The sequence below is a fragment of the Osmia bicornis genome, unplaced genomic scaffold (genome assembly GCF_907164935.1).
Source record: "Osmia bicornis bicornis unplaced genomic scaffold, iOsmBic2.1, whole genome shotgun sequence".
NCBI lineage: Eukaryota > Metazoa > Arthropoda > Insecta > Hymenoptera > Megachilidae > Osmia > Osmia bicornis.
This window is the reverse complement of record NW_025791220.1, coordinates 34,717-56,763: the sequence shown is the minus strand read 5'-3', so window position 1 is coordinate 56,763 and position 22,047 is coordinate 34,717. Positions and strand designations below refer to the sequence as shown.

General features: G+C 32.8%; 2 protein-coding genes across 2 annotated transcripts; both read right to left on the bottom strand.

Annotated features, from left to right (window-relative positions):
* Positions 1–19,544: 19,544 nt before the first annotated feature.
* Positions 19,545–19,913, bottom strand: LOC123988883 (vegetative cell wall protein gp1-like; the record flags this gene model as incomplete). The annotated part of the gene is made up of 1 exon (XM_046289641.1): positions 19,545–19,913. A coding segment is annotated over exon 1 (369 nt), but the record flags the coding sequence as incomplete, so codon positions are not given.
* Positions 19,914–21,105: 1,192 nt separating this feature from the next.
* LOC123988884 (proline-rich protein HaeIII subfamily 1-like) lies at positions 21,106–21,822 on the bottom strand. The gene has a single exon (XM_046289642.1). The coding sequence runs from the start codon at positions 21,820–21,822 to the stop codon at positions 21,106–21,108; it is 717 nt and encodes a 238-aa protein (XP_046145598.1).
* Between the last annotated feature and the right edge of the window lie 225 nt (positions 21,823–22,047).

Below are 22,047 nucleotides of genomic sequence, written 5' to 3'. Positions count from 1 at the left end.
ACTGATTTAATCCCACAGAACAAGGGACATATAATAACAGTTTCGTTATTACTATATCTACGTTAGATATAATGTAATATACTGATTCCTTCCCACACATCAATGTACATTGAATACCAGTATCATTTATACTATATCTACATTGGATATAATGTAATACACTGATACCTTCCCACAGATCAATGTAATTTTGGTAACAATATCATTATTACTATATGTACCTTAGATATAATAATATATACTGATCCCTACGCACAGATCAATGTACATATAATTACAGTTTCGTTATTACTATATCTACATTAGATATAATGTAATATACTGATACCATCCCACAGAACAATGTACATATGATAACAGTATCGATATTGCTATATCTACATTAGATATGTAATATACATTTAATAACAATATCATTATTACTATATCTACATCAGATGAAATTTAATATACTGATTTATACCCACAGACCAATGTACATTTAATAACAATATCATTATTACTATATCTACATCAGATGTAATGTGATATACTGATTTATTCCCACAGACCAATGTACATTTAATAACAATATCATTATTACTATATCTACATTGGATACAATGTAATATACTGATACCTTCCCACAGATCAATGTACATATAATAACAGTATCGTTATTACTATATCTACATTAGATATAATGTAATATACTGATACCTTCCCACAGATCAATGTACATATAATAACAGTATCGTTATTACTATATCTACATTAGATATGTAATATACATTTAATAACAATATCATTATTAATATATCTACATCAGGTGTAATTTAATATACTGATTTAATCCCACAGACCAATGTACATTTAATAACAATATCATTATTACTATATCTACATTGGATACAATGTAATATACTGATCCCTTCCCACACATCAATGTACACATAATAACAGTTTCGTAGTTACTATATCCTCAATAGATATAATGTAATATACTGATACCTTCCCACAGATCAACGTACATATAATAACAGTATCGTTATTACTATATCTACATTATGTATGTAATATACATGTAATAACAATATCGTTATTACTATATCTACATCAGATGTAATTTAACCGACTTCGAAAAGGAGGAGGTTACTCAATTCGATCAGTATGTATGTGTTTTTTTTTTTTTTTTTTTTTTTTTTTGTGTGTGTTCACCGATTACTCCGAGATGAGTGTACCAATCGGAACGAAACCTTTTACATCTTGTAGGGTATGTCTTCCGGTTGGTCCCATTGAAAAAAAATTTTTCATTTCTTCATTGTTATTGTAAAATACAGGAAGTTTTTAATGTCAAAATTGGACAAATTCAATGAACTTTTAATATGTTGTCGGGGAAATGATTCTGAACAACTTTTTCATTATGCATAATTAACGGAAAGCTTTAGTTTCCGAAATATTCGTAAAAAACTATTGTTACTACCACATTGAATTCTACGTATGCCTACGTGTCTTTACCGGTGTATGAGTCAGCATGCAGTCGCCGATTCTCTACTGTTTCTTGTATACATGTATACTTTCCAAGGCATGAACCGATTGCGATGAAACCTTTCACATTTCCGCGATATCTCACTTGCAAAAATTTATGCAATTTGTTATTGTTAATAACTATTGTTATAACTTGTATGGAACTTGTTATCACTAAAAACTATCGTTGTTGCAATTAACCAATAAGAACGGTAAACCACCTTACGGCATCCTACAAATACTGCTCGTTCCACTAAAAAGTGTGAAATAAAATAATTTTTAACAAAAAATACAACCGACTTCGAAATGCACTAAAAAGTATGAAATAATTTCTACTTCATTTATACAAATACCCAACAGCTATTAATAAAACCTATTTACTCGTTAAATAGTATACTAAATACATTTCAACCTTTTCGGAGGCGGCGCAAAATTAAAAACTTTTCTTATACTAGAAAGATTCAAGCGTCGATAACCTATCAAATCATTATTGACAGCATCGTATATTCGGGTATTTTTAATTTTGCGCCGCCTCCGAAAAGGTTGAAATGTATTTAGTATACTATTTAACGAGTAAATAGGTTTTATTAATAGCTGTTGGGTATTTGTATAAATGAAGTAGAAATTATTTCATACTTTTTAGTGCATTTCGAAGTCGGTTGTATTTTTTGTTAAAAATTATTTTTTTAATATACTGATTGTATCCCACAGACCAATGTACATATAATGGCAGTATCGTTATTACTATATCTACTCTAGATATGTAATATACATTTAATAACAATATCATTATTACTATATCTACATCCGATGTAATGTAATTACGGTGGGAAGTGATCATTATATTACATTATATCTAATGTAGATATAGTAATAATGATATTGTTATTAAATGTATATTACATATCTAATGTAGATATAGTAATAACGAAACTGCTATTATATGTACATTGATCTGTGGGATTAAATCAGTATATTAAATTTCATCTGATGTAGATATAGTAATAATGATATTGTTATTAAATGTATATTACATATCTAATGTAGATATAGTAATAACGATACTGTTATTCTATGTATATTGATCTGTGGGAAGGTATCAGTATATTACATTATATCTAATGTAGAAATAGTAATAATGATGTTGTTACCAAAATTACATTGATCTGTGGGAAGGAATCAGTATATTGCAGCAGATCTAATGCAGATATAGTAATAACGATACTGCCATTATATGTACATTGATCCGTGGGAAGGGATCATTCTGTTACATTATATCTAATGTAGATATAGTAATAATGACATTGTTATTAAATGTATATTACATATCTAATGTAGATATAGTAATAACGATACTGTTATTATATGTATATTGATCTGAGGAAAGGTATCAGTATATTACATTGTATCCAATGTAGATATAGTAATAATGATATTGTTATTAAATATTCATTGGTCTGTGGGAATAAATCAGTATATTACGATACATCTGATGTAGATATATTAATAATGATATTGTTATTAAACGTACATTACATATCAAACGTAGATATAGTAATAACGATACTGCCATTATATGTACATTGATCTGTGGGAAGGTATCAGTATATTACATTATATCTAATGTAGATATAGTAATAACGATACTGTTATTATATGTATATTGATCTGTGGGAAGGTATGAGTATATTACATTATATCTATTGTAGATATAGTAACAACGAAACTGTTATTATATGTACATTGATCCGTCGGAAGGTATCAGTATATTACATTGTATCCAATGTAGATATAGTAATAATGATATTGTTATTAAATGTATATTACATATCTAATATAGATATAGTCTTAACGATACTGTTATTCTATGTATATTGATCTGTGGGAAGGTATCAGTATATTACATTATATCTATTGTAGATATAGTAATAACGAAACTGCTATTATATGTACATTGATCTGTGGGAAGGTATCAGTATATTACATTGTATCCAATGTAGATATAGTAATAATGATATTATTATTAAATGTACATTGGTCTGTGGGAAAAAATCAGTATATTACATTACATCTGATGTAGATATATTAATAATGATACTGTTATTAAATGTATAATACATATCTAATGTAGATATAGTAATAACGATACTGTTATTCTATGTATATTGATCTGTGGGAAGGGATCAGTATATTACATTATATCAAATGTAGATATAGTAATAATGATGTTGTTACCAAAATTACATTGATCTGTGGGAAGGAATCAGTATATTGCAGCAGATCTAATGCAGATATAGTAATGACGATACTGCCATTATATGTACATTGATCCGTGAGAAAGGATCATTCTATTACATTATGTCTAATGTAGATATAGTAATAATGACATTGTTATTAAATGTATATTACATATCTAATGTAGATATAGTAATAACGATACTGTTATTATATGTATATTGATCTGAGGAAAGGTATCAGTATATTACATTGTATCCAATGTAGATATAGTAATAATGATATTGTTATTAAATATTCATTGGTCTGTGGGAATAAATCAGTATATTACATTACATCTGATGTAGATATATTAATAATGATATTGTTATTAAATGTATATTACATATCAAATGTAGATATAGTAATAACGATACTGCCATTATATGTACATTGATCTGTGGGAAGGTATCAGTATATTACATTATATCCAATGTAGATATAGTATAAATGATACTGTTACTCAATGTACATTGATCTGTGGGAAGGAATCAGTATATTGCAGCAGATCTAATGCAGATATAGTAATAACGATACTGCCATTATATGTACATTGGTCTGTGGGAATAAATCAGTATATTACATTACATCTGATGTAGATATATTAATAATGATATTGTTATTAAATGTATATTACATATCAAATGGAGATATAGTAATAACGATACTGCCATTATATGTGCATTGATCGGTGGGAAGGGATCATTATATTACATTATATCTAATGTAGATATAGTAATAATGATATTGTTATTAAATGTACATTGATCTGTGGGATTAAATCATTATATTACATTATATCTAATGTAGATATAGTAATAATGATATTGTTATTAAATGTATATTACATATCTAATGTAGATATAGTAATAACGAAACTGTTATTGTATGTACATCGATCTGTGGGATTAAATCAGTGTATTCCATTTCATCTGATGTAGATATAGTAATAATCATATTGTTATTAAATGTACATTGTTCTGTGGGATTAAATCAGTATATTAAATTTCATCTGATGTAGATATAGTAATAATGATGTTGTTATTAAATGTATATCACATATCTAATGTAGATATAGTAATAACGATACTGCCATTATATGTACATTGATCGGTGGGAAGGGATCTTTATATTACATTATATCTAATGTAGATATAGTAATAACGAAACTGTTATTATATGTAGATTGATCTGTGGGAAGGAATCAGTATATTACATTATATCTAATGTAGATATAGTAATAATGATACTGTTATTAAGTGTTTATTACATATCTAATGTAGATATACTAATGACGATAGTGTTACAATCTGTGCATTGATCTGTGGGAAGTGATCAGTATATTACATTATATCTAATGAGAATATAGTAATAATGATGTAGTTATTAAATGTACATTGGTCTGTGGTATTAAATCAGTATATTACATTACATCTGATGTAGATATAGTAATAATGATATTGTTATTAAATGTATATTACATATCTAATGTAGGTATAGTAATAACGATACTGTTGGTATATGTACATTGATCTGTGAGACGGTATCAGTATATTACATTATATGTAATATAGATATAGTAATAACGATACTGTTATTCTATGTATATTGATCTGTGGGAAGGTATCAGTATATTACATTATATCTATTGTAGATATAGTAATAACGAAACTGCTATTATATGTACATTGATCTGTGGGAAGGTATCAGTATATTACATTGTATCCAATGTAGATATAGTAATAATGATATTATTATTAAATGTACATTGGTCTGTGGGAAAAAATCAGTATATTACATTACATCTGATGTAGATATATTAATAATGATACTGTTATTAAATGTATATTACATATCTAATGTAGATATAGTAATAACGATACTGTTATTATATGTAAATTGATCTGTGGGAAGGTATCAGTATATTACATTGTATCCAATGTAGGTATAGTAATAATGATATTGTTATAAAATGTACATTGGTCTGTGGGAATAAATCAGTATATTACATTACATCTGATGTAGATATATTAATAATGATATTGTTATTAAATGTATATTACATATCAAGTGTAGATATAGTAATAACGATACTACCATTATATGTACGTTGATCGGTGGGAATGGATCATTATATTACATTATATCTAATGTAGATATAGTAATAATGATATTGTTATTAAATGTACATTTGTCTGTGGGATTAAATCAGTATATTTCATTTCATCTGATGTAGATATAGTAATAATGGTATTGTTATTAAACGTACATTGGTCTGTGGGATTAAATCATTGTATTACATTTCATCTGATGTAGATATAGTAATAATGATATTGTTATTAAATGTATATTACATGTCTCATGTAGATATAGTAATAATGATATTGTTATTAAATGTATATTACATATCTACTGTAGATATAGTAATAACCATACTGTTATTATATGTAAATTGATCTGTGGGAAGGTATCAGTATATTACACTATATCTAATGTAGATATAGTAATAACGAAACTGTTATTATATGTACATTGATCTGTGGAATTAAATCAGTATATTAAATTTCATCTGATGTAGATATAGTAATAATGATATTGTTATTAAATGTATAATACATATCTAATGTAGATATAGTAATAACGATACTGTTATTCTATGTATATTGATCTGTGGGAAGGGATAAGTATATTACATTATATCAAATGTAGATATAGTAATAATGATGTTGTTACCAAAATTACATTGATCTGTGGGAAGGAATCAGTATATAGCAGCAGATCTAATGCAGATATAGTAATGACGATACTGCCATTATATGTACATTGATCCGTGGGAAGGGATCATTCTGTTACATTATATCTAATGTAGATATAGTAATAATGACATTGTTATTAAATGTATATTACATATCTAATGTAGATATAGTAATAACGATACTGTTATTATATGTATATTGATCTGAAGAAAGGTATCAGTATATTACATTGTATCCAATGTAGATATAGTAATAATGATATTGTTATTAAATATTCATTGGTCTGTGGGAATAAATCAGTATATTACGATACATCTGATGTAGATATATTAATAATGATATTGTTATTAAATGTACATTACATATCAAATGTAGATATAGTAATAACGATACTGCCATTATATGTACATTGATCTGTGGGAAGGTATCAGTATATTACATTATATCCAATGTAGATATAGTATAAATGATACTGTTACTCAATGTACATTGAGCTGTGGGAAGGAATCAGTATATTGCAGCAGATCTAATGCAGATATAGTAATAACGATACTGCCATTATATGTACATTGGTCTGTGGGAATAAATCAGTATATTACATTACATCTGATGTAGATATATTATTAATGATATTGTTATTAAATGTATATTACATATCAAATGGAGATATATAGTAATAACGATACTGCCATTATATGTGCATTAATTGGTGGGAAGGGATCATTATATTACATTATATCTAATGTAGATATAGTAATAATGATATTGTTATTAAATGTACATTGATCTGTGGGATTAAATCATTATATTACATTATATCTAATGTAGATATAGTAATAATGATATTGTTATTAAATGTATATTACATATCCAATGTAGATATAGTAATAACGAAACTGTTATTGTATGTACATTGATCTGTGGGATTAAATCAGTGTATTACATTTCATCTGATGTAGATATAGTAATAATCATATTGTTATTAAATGTACATTGTTCTGTGGGATTAAATCAGTATATTAAATTTCATCTGATGTAGATATAGTAATAATGATGTTGTTATTAAATGTATATTACATATCTAATGTAGGTATAGTGATAACGATACTGTTATTATATGTATATTAATCTGTGGGAAGATATCGGTATATTACATTATATCTAATGTAGATATAGTAATAACGAAACTGTTATTATATGTACATTTATCTGTGGGATTAAATCAGTATACTAATTTACATCTGATGTCGATATAGTAATAATGATGTTGTTACCAAAATTACATTGATCTGTGGGAAGGCATCAGTATATTACATTATATCCAATGTAGATATAGTATAAATGATACTGTTACTCAATGTACATTGATCTGTGGGAAGGAATCAGTATATTGCAGCAGATCTAATGCAGATATAGTAATAAGGATATTGCCATTATATGTACATTGATCGGTGGGAAGGGATCATTATATTACATTAAATCTATTGTAGATATAGTAATAACGAAACTGCTATTATATGTACATTGATCTGTGAAAGGTATCAGTATATCACATTGTATCCAATGTAGATATAGTAGTAATGATATTGTTATTAAATGAATATTACATATCTAATGTAGATATAGTGATAACGATACTGTTATTATATGTATATTAATCTGTGGGAAGATATCGGTATATTACATTCAATCTATTGTAGATATCGTAATAACGAAACTGCTATTATATGTACATTGATCTGTGGGAAGGTATCAGTATATTACATTGTATCCAATGTAGATATAGTAGTAATGATATTGTTATTATATGTACATTGGTCTGTGGGAATAAATCAGTATATTACATTACGTCTGATGTAGATATATTAATAATGATACTGTTATTAAATGTATATTACATATCTAATGTAGATATAGTAATAACGACACTGTTATTATATGTAGATTGATCTGTGGGAAGATATCAGTATATTACATTATATCTATTGTAGATATAGTAATAACGATACTGTTATTACGTGTACATTGATCTGTGGGAAGGTATCAGTATATTACATTGTATCCAATGTAGATATAGTAATAATGATATTGTTATTAAATGTGCATTGGTCTGTGGGAATAAATCAGTATATTACATTACATCTGATGTAGATATATTAATAATGATATTGTTATTAAATGTATATTACATATCAAATGGAGATATAGTAATAACGATACTGTTATTACATGTACATTGATCTGTGGGAAGGTATCAGTATATTACATTATATCTATTGTAGATATAGTAACTACGGAACTGCCATTATATGTACATTGATCGGTGGGAAGGGATCATTATATTGCATTATATCTAATGTAGATATAGTAATAATGATATTGTTATTAAATGTACATTGATCTGTGGGATTAAATCAGTATATTAAATTACATCTGATGTAGATATAGTAATAATGGTATTGTTATTAAATGTACATTGATCTGTGGGATTAAATCAGTATATTAAATTTCATCTGATGTAGATATAGTAATAATGACATTGTTATTAAATGTATATTACATATCTAATGTAGATATAATAATAACGATACTGTTATTGTATGTACATTGATCTGTGGGAAGGTATCAGTATATTACATTATATCTATTGTGGATATAGTAATGACGAAACTGTTATTATATGTACATTGATCTGTGGGAAGGTATCAGTATATTACATTATATCTATTGTGGATATAGTAATGACGATACTGCCATTATTTGTACATTGATCGGTGGGAAGGGATCATTATATTACATTATATCCAATGTAGATATAGTAATAATGATATTGTTAATAAATGTACATTGATCTGTGGGATTAAATCATTATACTACATTATATCTAATGTAGATATAGTAATAATTAAATTGTTATTAAATGTACATTGGTCTGTGGGATTAAATCAGTATATTAAATTTCATCTGATGTAGATATAGTAATAATGATATTGTTATTAAATGTATATTACATATCTAATGTAGATATAGTAATAACGAAACTGTTATTATATGTACATTGATCTGTGGGAAGGTATCAGTATATTACATTGTATCCAATGTAGATATAGTAATATTGATATTGTTATTAAATGTACATTGTTCCGTGGGAATAAATCAGTATATTACATTACATCTGATGTAGATATATTAATAATGATATTGTTATTAAATGTATATTACGTATCAAATGGAGATATAGTAATAACGATACTGCCATTACATGTACATTGATCGGTGGGAAGGGATCATTATATTACATTATATCTAATGTAGATACAGTAATAATGATATTGTTATTAAATGTACATTGGTCTGTGGGAATAAATCAGTATATTACATTACATCTGATGTAGATATATTAATAATGATATTGTTATTAAATGTATATTACATATCTAATGCAGATATAGTAATAACGATACTGTTATTGTATGTACATTGATCTGTGGGAAGGTATCAGTATATTACATTATATCTAATGTAGATACAGTCATAACGAAACTGTGATTATATGTACATTGATCTGTGGGATTAAATCCGTATATTAAATTACATCTGATGTAGATATAGTAATAATGATATTGTTATTAAATGTACATTGGTCTGTGGGATTAAATCAGTATATTACATTTCATCTGATGGAGTTATAGTAGTAATGATATTGTTATTAGATGTATATTACATATCTAATGTAGATATAGTAATAACGATACTGTTATTGTATGTACATTGATCTGTGGGAAGGTATCGGTATATTACATTATATCTATTGTAGATATAGTAATAACAAAACTGTTATTATATGTGCATTGATCTGTGGGTAGGGATCAGTATATATCATTATATCTAAGGTAGATATAGTAATAATGATATTGTTGCCAAAATTACATTGATCTGTGGGAAGGCATCAGTATATTACATTATATCCAATGTCGATATAGTATAAACGATACTGTTATTCAATGTACATTGATCTGTGGGAAGGTATCTGTATATCACATTATATCTAATGTAGATATAGTAATAACGAAACTGTTATTATATGTACATTGATCTGTGGGAAGGTATCAGTATATTACATTGTATCCAATGTAGATATAGTAATAATGATATTGTTATTAAATGTACATTGTTCTGTGGGAATAAATCAGTATATTACATTACATCTGATGTATATATATTAATAATGATATTGTTATTAAATGTATATTACGTATCAAATGGAGATATAGTAATAACGATACTGCCATTACATGTACATTGATCGGTGGGAAGGGATCATTATATTACATTATATCTAATGTAGATACAGTAATAATGATATTGTTATTAAATGTACATTGGTCTGTGGGAATAAATCAGTATATTACATTACATCTGATGTAGATATATTAATAATGATATTGTTATTAAATGTATATTACATATCTAATGCAGATATAGTAATAACGATACTGTTATTGTATGTACATTGATCTGTGGGAAGGTATCAGTATATTACATTATATCTAATGTAGATACAGTCATAACGAAACTGTGATTATATGTACATTGATCTGTGGGATTAAATCCGTATATTAAATTACATCTGATGTAGATATAGTAATAATGATATTGTTATTAAATGTACATTGGTCTGTGGGATTAAATCAGTATATTACATTTCATCTGATGGAGTTATAGTAGTAATGATATTGTTATTAGATGTATATTACATATCTAATGTAGATATAGTAATAACGATACTGTTATTGTATGTACATTGATCTGTGGGAAGGTATCAGTATATTACATTATATCTATTGTAGATATAGTAATAACAAAACTGTTATTATATGTGCATTGATCTGTGGGTAGGGATCAGTATATATCATTATATCTAAGGTAGATATAGTAATAATGATATTGTTGCCAAAATTACATTGATCTGTGGGAAGGCATCAGTATATTACATTATATCCAATGTCGATATAGTATAAACGATACTGTTATTCAATGTACATTGATCTGTGGGAAGGTATCTGTATATCACATTATATCTAATGTAGATATAGTAATAACGAAACTGTTATTATATGTACATTGATCTGTGGGAAGGTATCAGTATATTACATTGTATCCAATGTAGATATGGTAATAATGATATTGTTATTAAATGTACATTGTTCTGTGGGAATAAATCAGTATATTACATTACATCTGATGTATATATATTAATAATGATATTGTTATTAAATGTATATTACATATCAAATGGAGATATAGTAATAACGATACTGCCATTACATGTACATTGATCGGTGGGAAGGGATCATTATATTACATTATATCTAATGTAGATACAGTAATAATGATATTGTTATTAAATGTACATTGGTCTGTGGGAATAAATCAGTATATTACATTACATCTGATGTAGATATATTAATAATGATATTGTTATTAAATGTATATTACATATCTAATGCAGATATAGTAATAACGATACTGTTATTATATGTACATTGATCTGTGGGAAGGGATCAGTATATTGCAGCAGATCTAATGCAGATATAGTAATAAGGATATTGCCATTATATGTACATTGATCGGTGGGAAGGGATCATTATATTACATTATATCCAATGAAGATATAGTAATAATGATATTGTTATAAAATGTATATTACATATCTGATGTAGATATAGTAATAACGATACTGTTATTATATGTATATTGATCTGTGGGAAGGCATCAGTATATTACATTATATCTTTTGTAGATATAGTAATAACGAAACTGCTATTATATGTACATTGATCTGTGGTAAGGTATCAGTATATTACATTGTATCCAATGTCGATATAGTATAAATGATACCGTTATTAAATGTATCTACAATAGATATAATGTAATATACTGATACCTTCACACAGATCAATGTACATATAATAACAGCATCGTTATTACTATATCTACATCAGATATGTAATATACATTTTATAACAATATCATTATTAATATATCTACATCAGATGTAATATAATATACTGATTTATTCCCACAGGCCAATGTACATTTAATAACACTATCATTATTACTGTATCTACATTAGATATAATGTAATATAATGATGCCTTCCCATCGAGCAATGTACATATAATGGCAGTATCGTTATTACTATATCTCCATTTGATATGTAATATACATTTAATAACAATATCATTATTAATATATCTACATCAGATGTAATGTAATATACTGATTTATTCCCACAGATCAATGTACATTTAATAACAATATCATTATTATTATATCTACATTGGATACAATGTAATATACTGATACCTTCCCACAGATCAATGTACATATAATAGCAGTTTCGTTATTACTATATCTACAATAGATATAATGTAATATACTGATCCCTTCCCACAGATCAATATACATATAATAACAGTATCGTTATTACTATATCTACATTAGATATGTAATACACATTTAATAACAATATCATTATTCCTATATCTACATCAGATGAAATTTAATATACTGATTTAATCCCACAGACCAATGTACATTTAATAACAATATCATTATTACTATATCTACATTGGATACAATGTAATATACTAATACCTTCCCACAGATCAATGTACATATAATAACAGTATCGTTATTACTATATCTACATTAGATATGTAATATACATTTAATAACAATATCATTATTAATATATCTACATCAGATGTAATGTAACATACTGATTTATTCCCACAGACCAATGTACATTTAATAACAATATCATTATTACTATATCTACATTGGATACAATGTAATATACTGATACCTTCCCACAGATCAATGTACATATAATAACAGTATCGTTATTACTATATCTACATTAGATATGTAATACACATTTAATAACAATATCATTATTACTGTATCTACATTCGATACAATGTAATATACTGATTCCTTCCCACAGATCAATGTACATATAGTAACAGTTTCGTTGTTACTATATCTACATTAGATATGTAATATACATTTAATAACAATATCATTACCACTATATCTACATCAGATGAAATGTAATACACTGATTTAATCCCATAGCCCAATATACATTTAATAACAATATCATTATTACTATATCTACACTAGGTATAATGTAATATAATGATTTAATCCCACAGACCAATGTACATTTAATAACAATATCATTATTACTATATCTACATTGGATACAATGTAATATACTGATACCTTTCCACAGATCAATGTACATATAATAACAGTTTCGTTGTTACTATATCTACAATAGGTATAATGTAATATACTGATTCCTTCCCACAGATCAATATACATATAATAACAGTATCGTTATTACTATATCTACATTAGATATAATGTAATAGAATTATCCCTTCCCACCGATCAATGTACATATAATGGCAGTATCGTTATTACTATATCTACATTAGATATGTAATATACATTTAATGACAATATCATTATTACTATGTCTACAATAGATATAATGTAATATAATGATCCCTTCCCACCGATGAATGTACATATAATGGAAGTATCGTTATTACTGCACGTACATTAGGTATGTAATATACATTTAATAACAATATCATTATTACTATATCTACATTAGATATAATGTAATATACTGATCCCTACCCACAGATCAATGTACATATAATAGCAGTTTCGTTATTACTATATCTACAATAGATATAATGTTATGTAATGATCCCTTCATACCGATCAATGTACATATAATGGCAATATCCTTATTACTATATCTGCATTAGATCTGCTGCAATATACTGATTCCTTCCCACAGATCAATGTACATTGAGTAACAGTATCATTTATACTATATCTACATTGGATATAATGTAATATACTGATGCCTTCCCACAGATCAATGTAATTTTGGTAACAACATCATTATTACTATATCTACATTAGATATAATGTAATATACTGATCCCTACCCACAGACCAATGTACATATAATAGCAGTTTCGTTATTACTATATCTACATTAGATATAACGTAATATACTGATCCCTACCCACAGATCAATGTACATATAATAGCAGTTTCGTTATTACTATATCTACAATAGATATAATGTAATATACTGATCCCTTCCCACAGATGAATATACATATAATAACAGTATCGTTATTACTATATCTACATTAGATATGTAATACACGTTTAATAACAATAACCTTATTACTATATCCGCATTAGATCTGCTGCAATATACTGATTCCTTCCCACAGATCAATGTACATTGAGTAACAGTATCATTTATACTATATCTACATCAGATGTAATTTAATATACCGATTTAATCCCACAGATCAATGTACATATAATAACAGTATCGTTATTACTATATCTACATTAGATATAATGCAATATACTGATACCTTCCCACAGAACAATGTACATATAATAACAGTACCGTTATTACTATATCTACATTAGATATGCAATATACATTTAATGACAATATCATTATCACTATATCTACATCAGATGTAATTTAATATACCTTTTTGATCCCACAGATCAATGTACGTATAATAACAGTTTCGTTATTACTATATCTACATTAGATATAATGTAATATACTGATACCTTCCCACAGATCAATGTACATATAATAACAATATCATTATTACTATATCTACAGTAGATATAATGTAATATAATGATCCCTTCCCACCGATCAATGTACATATAATGGCAGTATCGTTATTACTATATCTACATTAGATATGTAATATACATTTAATAACAATAACATTATTACTATATCTACAGCAGATGAAATGTAATACACTGATTTAATCCCACAGACCGATGTCCACTTAATAACAATACCGTTATTACTATATCTACATCAGATGTAATTTAATATACTGATTTAATCCCACAGATCAATGTACATATAATAACAGTTTCGTTATTACTATATCTACAATAGATATGTAATATACATTTAATAACAATATCATTATTACTATATCTAAATTGGAGATAATGTAATATACTGATCCCTTCCCACCGATCAATGTACATGTAATGGCAGTATCGTTATTACTATATCTACACTAGATATAATGTAATATAATGATCCCTTCCCACCGATCAATGTACATATAATGGCAGTATCGTTATTACTATATCTGCATTAGATCTTCTGCAATATACTGATTCCTTCCCACAGATCAATGTACATTGAATAACAGTATCATTTTTACTATATCTACATTGGATATAATGTAATATACTGATTCCTTCCCACAGATCAATGTACTTTTGGTAACAATATCATTATTACTATATCTACATTAGATATAATGTAATATACTGATCCCTACCCACAGATCAATGTACATATAATAACCGGTTCGTTATTACTATATCTACAATAGATATAATGTAATATACTGATACTTTCCCACAGATCAATGTACATATAATAACAGTATCGTTATTCCTATATCTACATTAGATATGTAATATACATTTAATAACAATATCATTATTACTATATCTACATCAGATGAAATGTAATACACTGATTTAATCCCACAGACCGATGTCCACTTAATAACAATACCGTTATTACTATATCTACATCAGATGTAATGTAATATACTGATTTATTCCCACAGATCAACGTACATTTAATAACAATATCATTATTATTAAATCTACATTGGATACAATGTAATATACTGATACCTTCCCACAGATCAATGTACATATAATAGCAGTTTCGTTATTACTATATCTACAATAGATATAATGTAATATACTGATCCCTTCCCACAGATCAATATACATATAATAACAGTATCGTTATTACCATATCTACATTAGATATGTAATACACATTTAATAACAATAACCTTATTACTATATCAGCATTAGATCTGCTGCAATATACTGATTCCTTCCCACAGATCAATGTACATTGAGTAACAGTATCATTTATACTATATCTACATCAGATGTAATTTAATATACCGATTTAATCCCACAGATCAATGTACATATAATAACAGTATCGTTATTACTATATCTACATTAGATATAATGCAATATACTGATACCTTCCCACAGAACAATGTACATATAATAACAGTATCGTTATTACTATATCTACATTAGATATGTAATATACATTTAATGACAATATCATTATTACTATATCTACATCAGATGTAATTCAATATACCTTTTTGATCCCACAGATCAATGTACATATAATAACAGTTTCGTTATTACTATATCTACATTAGATATAATGTAATATACTGATACCTTCCCACAGATCAATGTACATATAATAACAGTATCGTTATTACTATATCTATATTAGATATGTAATATACATTTAATAACAATATCATTATTCCTATATCTACTTTAGATATAATGTAATATAATGATCCCTTCCCACCGAGCAATGTACATATAATGGCAGTATCGTTATTTCTATATCTACATTTGATATTTAATATACATTTAATAACAATATCATTATTAATATTTCTACATCAGATATAATGTAATATAATGATCCCTCCCCACCGATCAATGTACATATAATGGCAATATCCTTATTACTATATCTGCATTAGATCTGCTGTAATATACTGATTCCTTCCCACAGATCAATGTACATTGAGTAACAGTATCATTTATACTATATCTACATTGGATATAATGTAATATACCGATCCCTTCCCACAGATCAATGTAATTTTGGTAACAATATAATTATTACTATATCTACATTAGATATAATGTAATATACTGATCCCTTCCCACAGAACAATGTACATATTAAAACAGTATCGTTATTACTATATCTACATTAGATATGTAATATACATTTAATAACAATATCATTATTACTATATCTACATTAGATATAATGTAATATAATAATCCCTTCCCACCGATGAGTGTACATATAATGGCAGTATCGTTATTACTATATCTGAATTAGATCTCCTGCAATATACTGATCCCTTCCCACAGATCAATGTACATATAATAACAGTTTCGTTATTACTATATCTACATTAGATACAATATAATGTACTGATACCTTCCAACAGATGAATGTACATATAATAACAGTATCGTTATTATTATATCTACATCAGATATGTAATATACATTTAATAACAATACCTTTATTACTATATCTACATCTGATGAAATGTAATATACTGATTTAATCCCACAGACCAATGTACGTATAATAACAGTTCGTTATTACTATATCTACATTAGATATAATGTAATATAATGATCACATCCCACCGATCAATGCACATATAATGGCAGTATCGTTATTACTATATCTACATTAGATATGTAATATACATTTAATAACAATATCATTATTACTATATCTACATCAGATGAAATTTAATATACTGATTTAATCCCGCAGTCCAATGTACATTTAGTAACAATATCATTATTACTTTATCTACATTAGATATAATGTAATATAATGATACCTTCCCACCGATCAATTTACTTATAATGGCAGTATCGTTATTACTATATCTACATTAGATATGTAATATACATTTAATAACAATATCATTACTACTATATCTACATCAGATGAAATTTAATATACTGATTTAATCCCACAGACCAATGTACATTTGTGACGGATAACCGCCGGGGGGTTGCCGGCTCAGCCGGTAAGTCCGGGGTTCAGGCGAACGAATGAAATAAAAGTCAGTGGTTTAGGGGGTAAAAGAGTAAATATATTTTCTTAACTCTAGTTAAAGTTACAAGAATACTTAATCCTACGGCCCTGGGTTCCTATCAGTCTAGTGTACTTAAATCTACGGTCCTTATGTCTACGGGTCGGCGCGGTGCTTAAAACTAAGGTTACGGCGCGGTACTTGCAACTACGGTCCGATCATCGACGCGGCGCGGTCGCGATCGCGCGACGGGAAGTTGGCCGTCGTTAGCGCTGCGTTTCGGTGCGGCGGGGGTAGCGGGAGGTCAGGGTGATCGGGTGTCCGATGCCTTTATGGGCGGACGGCCGTAAGAACAACCCGTCCGATACCCAGGCAGTTAGGGGACCGTGCTCCGGTGGACGCCGTGGAGACGTAATACGTCCGGGCCGGCGGTCAGGAAGCCGCCGAGAGCGAGCTCTCGGCCGTGGCCAAGGATACAGCGGACTGTATCGGAGGACGGCCGTGAAGACAACCCGTCCTGCCGAACACTGCTGGAGGATTCGTAGGGAATGCAAAAATGACGTTGATCGTGTCTCTTTGTCGCTTGCCTGACGGTTCGCTTCCGAGTGTCGATCTGGTTTCGGCCGTGTCGCGGCCCGGTATATCAATGCTCGCGAGGCCGGTTGCCTCGCGAGTTCGCGGCACGGGCGGTCGCCACCTATCGGCGGTGTTGGTACTAGCGCGCTGGCGGGGCCCGCGGTTTCGCGGCCTCGGGCTCCTCACAGTCTCCCCCTCCCTTCCTAGGCCGCGAAACCCCGGAAGGGGAGGGACCCCGGAGGGAAGCGATGATGGTGTTTAGGTGGGGGGGCTACCCCCCCCGAACTTAAAACTAGGCCTTACATACTAAGAGAAGAGTAAGAACAATGCTATAGTATACTATGTACATATCCAAACCCTCAGCCGACTTACCGTGGGGCGATCTGGCTCAGGGTTCGGTTTCCGCCGTGCCTGGTGGACCCTGTGGTGGTGCGGGCCCCAGGAGCGCTCGGACTCGGGCGCGGTCTGTCCGGAGTCGGCGGATGGCCAGCGTGACGCCGTTGGCCAGGGTCACGTAGGTGGGCCGCCGCCGCGAGAGGACCCCGCAGTCGAGGACGGCCTCGTCCGTCCTCCCGGTGGTGACGGTGACGGCTTCCGGTGTTGGATGGTCGGCGGGGCGGCTGGTTACGGCAGCGGGTCCCGTGGGGGTCGCTGTCGGCCTTGTTGGGCCGCTGTTCGGTCGGCGGGTTTGCCGGTGTTGGCGGTGTGGCCGGTCGGGAAGCTCAGAGATGAGCGGCGGTGGCGTCCAGGCTGGCGTCGGTGGTTCTGGCGGCGGGCCTGCTGGCGTGGCCGGTGGTGCGGCTGAAGCGGCCGCTGCACTGGGTGGGTCCGGTGTCGGGCCGACGGACGGTGTTGGCGGCGCTGCTGGTGGCTGAGCTGGCGGTGGTGCGGCTGGTCGAGTCGGCCTGGCCGGCCGAGTCGGCCTGGCTGGTCGCGTTGGCCTGGCCGGTCGAGTGGCCCTCCGGGTGATTCCGGCTAGGGCCCTTGCCCTGGCCATCGTGTCGGCCCGGTCGGCTGGCGTCGCGCTGGCGACGCGGTGGTGTCGTTGCGGAGCCGGGGCTGAGACCCCCGGTCCTTCTGGCTGCGTCGGCGGCTGCGCGGCCGGCGCTATGGTCTCCGCCGCGTCTCGCCCTGGCGGCTGGCGTGGCGGCGGCGAAACACGTGGGGGTGGCCCCACGATGCGGACTGGTCCGCGGAGGTCCTGGACCCGGATGATCCGGGGTCGAGCCTCGGGTGGTCGCGGGTCGCGGCGGCCCAGAGGTGTAGCTGTCTCCTTGCTGTGCGACATGCTTGTTGCTTGGTTTTCTTCCTTCGCGGGTTCGCGGCTCGTTATATATTCGCTCGCGGGGTGCTTTGCTTCGCGAGTTCGCGGTTCGCGGATTTTCCCCCTGGTGGCAGAGTGATTAATGTCTCTTCGCGGTTCGCAGCTCGCGACCTGGGTGTCGTCGATGCTGGGGCACGGCTTGAGGTCCTGGATGTGTGCCGTGCGCAGTTTGCCTCGCTGCTCTCGGAGCCGCACCACGTTTGGGCCGAGGCGTTCGGCGACTATGTAGGGTCCAGCGAATTTTGGGGCCAGCTTGGCGTTGTAATGGTCTGCGGCGGAGGATAGTGGGTGCTCTCGCCGCATGACCGGGTCCCCGACCTTAGGGGCCCAGGCTCGCCTCCTCCGGTCGTAATATTTCTTTCGGGACTGCTGAGCCTTGCCGAGTGCCCGTTGTGCCATGGTGAGCGCGTCCTGGAGTCGCGCTAGGGTTTCCTGGTGGTCATTGGTGGCGGCGAGGGCGTTGTGGCTGCTCCCCGGAACGGTCAGTTCGCGGCCGAAGTTTAGGTAGGCCGGCGTCTGTTCGGTGGCTTCGTGTTGCGCGGTGTTGTACGCGAAGGCTAGTTCTGGTAACCACTCATCCCAATCGCGGTGGCCGGTGGTCGTGGCCTGTGCGATCATGGTTTTGATTACCCGGTTGGTGCGTTCCACCGGGTTGCACTGCGGTGTGTAGGGTGGCGTCTTGCGGTGCTCTATCCCGTAGGCGGCTAGGTGGGATGTGAAGTCGCGGCTTTCGAACTGGCGCCCGTTATCCGTGATGACCATTCTCGGGCGGCCGAATCTCATCACGATTCGTTCCCGGAATGCCCTGGTGACGGCTGGTGCTGTGGCTTGGCGTAGCGGTTGAAGTTCCACCCATTTGGTGAACTTATCCTGCATAACCAGGAGCGTGGTGTGGCCTTTTCTGGATCGTGGTAGGGGCCCCACCAGGTCGGCGGTCACTACCTCCCACGGGCTGTTGGTTGGTGTTGAGTGCATGGCGCCGGCTGGGGCTTGTTGCAGCACCTTGTGCGCGAGGCAGCTCGGGCAGCCTCGTACGTGCTGGGCGGCGTCGCGAAACATGCCTGGCCAGTAGTAGTGACGGGCCAGCCGAGCGTTGGTCTTCCGGGTGCCCAGGTGGCCGGCGGTTGGTACGTCGTGGTTCTCGGTTAGGACGTGTTGCCGGCGGTCCTTTGGTACGCATTCTTTCCACTCCAGGTCGGGGTGGAGGCCTGTGGAGTCCGGTATGTGGCGGTAGAGCTGGTTGCCTTGCAGGCGGTATTCCGGGTGTTTCCCTGGGTTGGTTTCGACTGCCTGCCGGAGCCGGTCGTACCACGGGTCCGGCCCGTTGACGGTGTCCGCCTCCTCTTCCGGCGGGTCCTCTGGCTGGCGGGATAGCGCGTCGGCCACTAGGTTGTTCTCCCCTCTTCGATAGCGTACCGTAAAATCGTAGTGTTGGAGCTCCATGCTCCAACGGGCGAGACGGCCGGACGGACTGTCTGGCGTTTGCAGCCAGCGGAGGGCTTGGTGGTCGGTTAGCACCGTGAAGTGGTACCCCTCCAGGTAGGGGCGCATTTTCCGGATCCCCCAGACGATAGCTAGACATTCTCGTTCGGTGGTGGAGTAGTTCTTCTCCGCTCGGTTGAGGGATCGACTGGCGTAAGCGACCACGTGTTCCTCGCCGTCATAGTCCTGAGTTAGGACGGCGCCGAGCCCCTCGCTACTGGCGTCCGTTTGTAGCGTGAATTCCCGGTCGAAGTCCGGGCACGCGAGGACCGGTGCGGTGGCCAGGCGGTGCCGCAATTCGAGGAATGCGGCGTCTTCCTCGGCG

Coding starts and splice junctions, on each gene's coding strand:
- LOC123988884 (XM_046289642.1), bottom strand. CDS start 21,822: ATGTCTAGCTATCGTCTGGGGGATCCGGAAAATGCGCCCCTACCTGGA.